The 6,661-nt window shown below is 50.6% G+C and overlaps 1 protein-coding gene across 1 annotated transcript in view; it reads right to left on the bottom strand.

The window, feature by feature from the left end:
* Positions 1-2,482: 2,482 nt before the first annotated feature.
* The window catches only part of ILRUN (inflammation and lipid regulator with UBA-like and NBR1-like domains), a 33,853-nt gene continuing 29,674 nt past the window's right edge, over positions 2,483-6,661 (bottom strand). The window contains exon 5 of the mRNA XM_062013334.1: positions 2,483-6,514. Coding sequence (XP_061869318.1) covers positions 6,479-6,514 — 36 coding nt within the window. The 3' untranslated portion in view covers positions 2,483-6,478. The remainder of the gene's footprint in view (positions 6,515-6,661) is intronic.

Genomic DNA, 6,661 nt, shown 5'->3' with positions numbered 1-6,661 from the left:
GACTCACCTGGACACGTTCCTGTGTGACCTGATCTAGGTGGGAGCTGCTTCTGCAGGGGGTTGGGCTGGATGAGCTCTGCAGATCCCTTCCAACCCCTGCAGCCTCACTCCCTCCCACCCTGCAGAGCAGAGCCCACAGCACTCGACAGGGCAAACAGGGCTGGTCCTTGCTGTGTGTGCCATCTGCTTCCTCCCATGGCCTCCACTGCCTGGCTTTTGCCACTCAGCTGGTTTATGAATGGGGTAGGTAACATTCCAGACTGGATCTCCTTAAATAATGTCTGTTGAACTGGGTATTTTCTGACTGACACAGGCAGAGCACACAGGCTAGAGAAAGCTACCCCAGAACAAGTTATGTACAAGCAGATCCTGTGCTCCTTCCCCTTGGGCTCCCTCACCAGCACAGCCTGGTTTCCCACTTGGCCTGTTAATATCTCACTGCACAGCCCCAAAGATGGGTGCAGAGCAGAGGGAGGAAGAGGTGAAGTGAGCACAATCCCTCCCTCAGCATGCTGCTGTGCACCACAGGCTGTGTGCCAGGAATTCAGTGGACAGTGGAGGAAAACAAACAAATCAGGTCATGAAAACTTGTTCTTATGTCTCTGCTGCAGTTCCAGCTGTTGCTGCTGGGAGGCAGGGGGCTTGCTGGAGCCCTTGGCAGCGGTGCTGGGGAGGTTCCTGTGCTCTGCAGGCAGATGGGTCAATGGGACAGCCACAGGCACTGGCAAAGGGCAGCACAGGGGCAGGGACTGAGGAGCTGGGCAGTCCTGGGCACTCCCCAGCACCTGAGCACACCTTCCTTGCTGGAATTCACCACACACAACCCCTGAGAGCAGGGAACATCCTCCCACTGACCTCAGCATCACTTCAGCAACCAAACCCAGCTGCTTGTTATAACTTCTAATGGACAACCACCTGCTTCCCCTAAACCCCCCAAACAAATGAGCAGAAAAGGCAAACCCAAGCAGTGCACAGGCAACTGCAGGAGCTGTGTGACTTTGCCTCCTGCCTCACCACCCCACCCCTGACCCCGTGCAGGCACAGGATTACCTCCAGGACAGCAGTCCCTAGACTTATTTGCCTGCTCAGGAGACAGCATTAGGAGGTGTGATGGCATTGTCCTGTACTGGCAAACCTCGACAGGTTGCAACCCTAAAGACAAACAGATTCTAGCAAGCAAACAACCAGCAGATGAAAAGTTGGGCAGAGAGAAAGGGAGGCAATCCTAACCTACCCAAACAGATCAGTCCTAAAGACACCCCTGAGCACTGAGAGAGCTCAAGGGCTGCATTCTTTTCAAAGCACAAAATAAATAGCTGCAGGCACAGGTAGCAGGATGTCTGCTCCCAGGGAGGCTTTGAGCCAAGCTTCAACAGCACAGGAAAGCTCCAGGCATTTATTCAAATGTTGAAAAGCAAACTCAAGGCACACACATTGTTACTAATCCTTGCAAGAAGCCTCAAAGTCATGTGTAAGCAAAAGAAGGGCTTCAGCTAAGCTGCTCCACAAGACAGTTTGTACAGGCAAACGTTTGGGCTGCGTGCCCTGGGTGGCAGGTTAAAGCCTTGCTTGGGAAACAGGAGCAGCCTGAGCTGGCTGTGCAAGTGCCCACCAAAGCAAAGAGCTCCCCATGCCCCTGTGCTGATACACAGGAACCTTTGGTACTCCCTTAGTGAGAGTAAGAAAAGCAACAACCAAAGTTCCTTCGTTCAAAACTCTTTTGGCTTCCCAAGCCCAGTGACAGAGCAGGACAAGGTGCTGCAGCTTGAAGCCTGGAGCGCTGAGGCTTGGAGTCAAGTGCCAGGATGGAAATAAGCCACACAAGGAGCATTTCAGGGCCTGCAGCGCTGCTTTGTGCTGGTGGCCCTAGACTGGAGATCACTAAACCCCATTTGCACTCCTCACAGCTGCACCAGGGCCTCTCCCTGCCCCCTCCCCTCCTGCTTCAGCCCTCAGAGCCCCTGCAAGGTGTTGGGAGCAGAGTGCTGAGCTGGTGTTTGCCTCCATCCTGGGCTCCAGCACGGTGCTGAGCCCCAGCCAGGCCCTCACACACACTGAGGGCTGGCAGGAGCTGGGACATTGTTGTGGAGCAGTGACCTGGCCCTGTAACATGGGCCCTGCCCCATGACCAGCTATAACCACACCAGTAACACTCCGTACCAGCACCCAGCACGGTCCCAGTGGGATCCTTCTCCACAGTGAGTTTCCCCTTTCTCCCCCATCACCCTTCACACAAAAAGATCTGTAGAGGCCTCTCAGCCATCCTGGTACCCACCTGGTGCCCAGCCTGGACTGGAGAGGTGGTCTGACAAACTCCACATGCACTGAATTGGTTTGGTTTTTGATTTGGGCTAGAACTGGGTCTAAGGCCACTGTGTCTGGAACACCCTGGAGACAGAAGCAAGGTGGGTGCATTTAACTACAAGATGACAGATTCAGAAGTCTTTGCAGCTTCAATAAAACTCTCGACAGCTACAGACCATTTGGGTTTTTCTGTGTTAATTTAATCATACAAATATTCATTTATACATTAAGGAAAAAAAAAAAGCTTCCTTTATTGTCACCCCCAATGTGCTATCACAGGACTTCTCCCAGACTCAATGAGGCAACACACCACCCTGTTCTACACATGCACTCCTCCTGGAGAGAACAGACAGGCTGCAGAACCACCCACACACTCACACCAAAATAAAGAGAAATGAAACACACAACAGAAAGGCAGAGGTGGGACAGCGTGCATGTCCTGAGCCTGCATCCCCTCACCCTGCAGGCTCTGTCCCTTTGGAGAGGAGCCACATCTTCCAAACCTTGGAGGGGTCTGAATCCAAAGCTCCAGAGATGTGGTCAGAAGGTTCCAGCTGCCCCAACACCTCCATCCCTCGTGTGGCATTCCCAGTTTTGGGGTAGCCTGAGGGTGTTGTGCTGCAGGTGCCTGGGCTGCCACTGATGAGTGACACGTGTCAAGTGGCTCATGTTGACACAGGGACCCATTTAGAGACCATCTGAGATGTTCTGTGTTATCCTTCTTCCAGAGGGGTGAGGGTATGGAACACCTCTCCCTCCTTCTCAGGACTTCAAGACAGTTGGGTGTTAATCAGAGTGGATCCAGTTGCAGCCTCTGTCACTGCACTCTCTCATCCTAGTGGGTCCCAGCCCCATCCCTCCCCCAGGCAGGACCATCAGCCTTACCAGGGTAACAGCCTCTTCAGTGATTCACCAGTCTGAGCCCAGGAAGGATTCCCCCCTGTTGACTGAGTTCTGTGTGTGTAGCTCCTGTGGATCAGGTTGCCTGAGCCACCACACACCTCAGGCTCACCAGAAGTATTTGGCATTCAGCACCTCTGAAAAACCAGGCTATTTGGTTCATGTAGCTGACATTAAGACTCTGAGAGTTTGAATGTAACTGTCCTATGGAAACCAATACAATCACAGTGCCCTAAAGCCACCTGGAAAGAGCTTTGCTGAACCCATCTCAAACCCTCCTATTTAAAAGCTGGAAACCTGTCAGCAAGAGCAATTTGAGGGCTTGGCTGCACCACTGAGCTCCAAGGAACCAGGGGAGATAAAACCACCTTTGGCCTCAGCAAAACACTTTTTACTTGAGGAAAAAAAAAGCCTAGAGGTAGAGCAACCCCTAATTTAAACATTCCTCCACTGTCACAGCCAGGGTTCCAACCTCAACCCTCAGAGCATCCAGAGCTCTGCACCAGCCTTTGCAGAGACCATTCCTGCAGCCATGAGCTCTCACACCCAGCTGCCTGGGGCAGGGCAGCCACGTGAGCAGCACAAGGCTGCAGGTTTCAGCAGCAACTCAGACCTGGCCCTGCCTTTCTCTACAACCTGGAACAGGTGATCCCTTGTCACAGGAAACCATGGGCTGAACTGAGGAGAGGATTCAAGCCTGTGGAGAGCAAGTATTGCCTTCTGAGCAGGGAAGCACACAGCTGCTCGGGGTGCATGCAAGGGCTTGGGGTTTTCTGGGGTTGTTGGTTGATTCAAGAGCAGGAAAATCGAGCCTTGTGAGAAGCACAGAAATACAAAGGTGGCTGCTACCTTACATGGGAGGGGCATATGTGGCTGGGAGCAGAAGCAAGCCAGCGTGGGGGGTGTCTGAGTTCAAGGGTCTCCCAGGTGCCTCAGCTGACACAAGGCAAAGGGTGCAGCACCAGCTGTAACACACAGAGCCAGGGCTTCAGGGTTTTTTTCCTCCATTCCACGATGCAGCTGATAAAAGGAGCCAATAAAGATAAGGAATCACCTTGTCACTGGGACAAACTGCAGTCTCCAGTGGTTCAGACACCTTCAGAAGGGAAGCAGCACTACTGCCAGAGGTGTGATGGTCAAGTACATGCTCATGCCTTCAGAGCCACTTGCTTGGCAAGGAGGGAGTGAAGAAAGAATCCACTTGCCCCCATTACACTACAGTGATGCAAGTCATTCCCTAGGCTGAATGCTAAGAGGAACCAACTAATCCAAGGCAAATTGATAGAACAGGAAAGAATTAAACCCTGCAGCTGCACTGAGCAGTGCTGCACCACCTTCATGGGGTTCACTCTGGATCTTGGCACTTGCCCTGCTCCAGCAAGCTGCAGAGACAGACCCAGCTGCTCACCAAGCTGCAAGTGCAAGCAGCTAGCAGTCCAAATCCTGCAGTGCCTCTTCTAGGCAGGCAATTCCTTACACTACACTTGTCTCTCCCAGCAAACAGATCTCTGAAGGGAGACTTCAGATAACAGTGACCTTTAATAACTGAATCTCTGAAATACCAACAAAACCTATTGTCCAGTGCCTTCTCTCTTGGATGTGAGGAGCTTTCATTGTCCTCCACAAGACCCATCTGTGTGCCCAACGAGAAGAGTCGTTGCTAGAGGCAATGAATATGGATCCTCCATTCAAAACCAACTAAGAAAACACAACTAGTCAAGAGCCATGGGTGTAAAGCCATGCACCATGCAGCAAAGCCTGGCTCTGCTCTGAGGAGAACAAGCCTTCACTGTAAAGATCTGGAAGAAGGCAGTGGGAGCTTTGTGTGTTACTGTGCCTTTGGCAGACAGCTGTTCTACTCCTGTTCACATTTGAGTTGTGTCCCCTCACCTTGCTCCCCTTCAGCAGGACCTGCAGTGACACAGCACTTTAGAACTGGAGGAAAATACACTGGAGGAACAGCAGAGCAACCCAAGTCATTAGAGGAAAGATTCCTCCTCTAACACCATGCCCCAGAGAGCCCATTTTTGAAGGTAAGAGCCTCAATGAAGCTACAAGCCGGGATGATAAAAGCAGAGCAAAATCCAGCTGACGATGCCAACTCCTACTCTGCCTTCAAAAAACACAAACTATCAGCCCCTAAGCTAATACTTTCTCACAGGAGACATGAATGCAAACTTATCCTCTGTAAGAGAGACATGGGAGATGCAAAATTAAAAGGACATGACTTCTGTAAAGCTTTGCAACTACTACCAAGTGAATTCCAGCTACAGAGCGAGCTTCCTCTTGGCACACAACTGATACCTTTGCTTGGTTGCTCTAGGCACAGCTACTGTACATGAAGAGTTAAGAAAAAGGTATTTAAGATGCTAATCACACAGGATAGCTCTGGAACATCAAGAAATCTGTTTCTTCTTCCTATGGGTGTCTTTTTGTGGGTACTTCATGACCAAGGGGAAGAGAAACGAGCCCCCTATGTTACCCTAGCAGTCCCAGAGTCTTTTCTCTCCAACTTTGCTAAGTGTGACCTGGTTTGCCTCAAGCATGGTTTCCAATGCCATGCAGGACAGCCACACAGCAACATCCAAACCACAAAGCTAAACAAGAGGTAAAAATGAGAAAGAAAAGATTAAAAAGTTGGTCACTAAAGTCAGCAGAAGGTGTTAAAAATGCAGAGTTGGGTGCAGACCCAACCTGTCACTAAAGAAACCACCCAAGCAGTCTGACAACGAGGAGTCACTGCACAAAGCCCAGCAGATGCTAATAAGCAAGTTCTGAAGCCACACTGGACAGGAATGCACGCTGTCCCCTGCTCCAAAGAAAGATCAGCAACAAGAAACAAACAGAAATTCAACATTTGCTCCAACTACAACCGCTCTGTAGGCAAAACAGTCCTTCTTGTGTGTCCCAAAGATGGCTTTTTCATTATTGAAAGCTCTTTTCAAGCTACCTAATTAGGTGTGAGACTGATTGCTAAAAACCACCCAAACCCCCATGGTTGTTGGTATGGTTTTCTTTCCTTTCTCATAGCATTGAGCAGCACTCCTGAAATCCAGCATTCACACATGCATCCTTATGGTTTGTCTTTTCCTCTGGAAACAGCTAGTCTTAAGTTATTGGGTTTTTGTATTTTCTTCTTTATCCAGAACAGGAAGGCAGTGAAGGGGGGGGTTGGTCCACGTTGGCTCTGCCACATGAACCCCCCTCCCTCCCCCCACGTCAGTTTTGTTTAATTCTCCTCTTGTCGATACCCGTTTTGTGTTATTTTTGTGTTTTAAGACTGTCCGAAGGGATAAGGACCGTGGAAACCCTGCAAGAAAGTTGGAGACATGATCAATAGGCAGGAAATCAAATGGATCAGTGCACACCTACAAATCCTGACCATCCCATCCCAGCACCTCAAACCCAACGCAAGCTGTTACCCGCCAACTCCAGCTGGGTTGTCCAACCTTGTGAA

This window comes from Colius striatus, chromosome 22, assembly GCF_028858725.1.
Source record: "Colius striatus isolate bColStr4 chromosome 22, bColStr4.1.hap1, whole genome shotgun sequence".
Lineage (NCBI taxonomy): Eukaryota > Metazoa > Chordata > Aves > Coliiformes > Coliidae > Colius > Colius striatus.
Note: the sequence above shows the minus strand (reverse complement) of the source record. Positions and strands in the feature narration are given on the sequence as shown.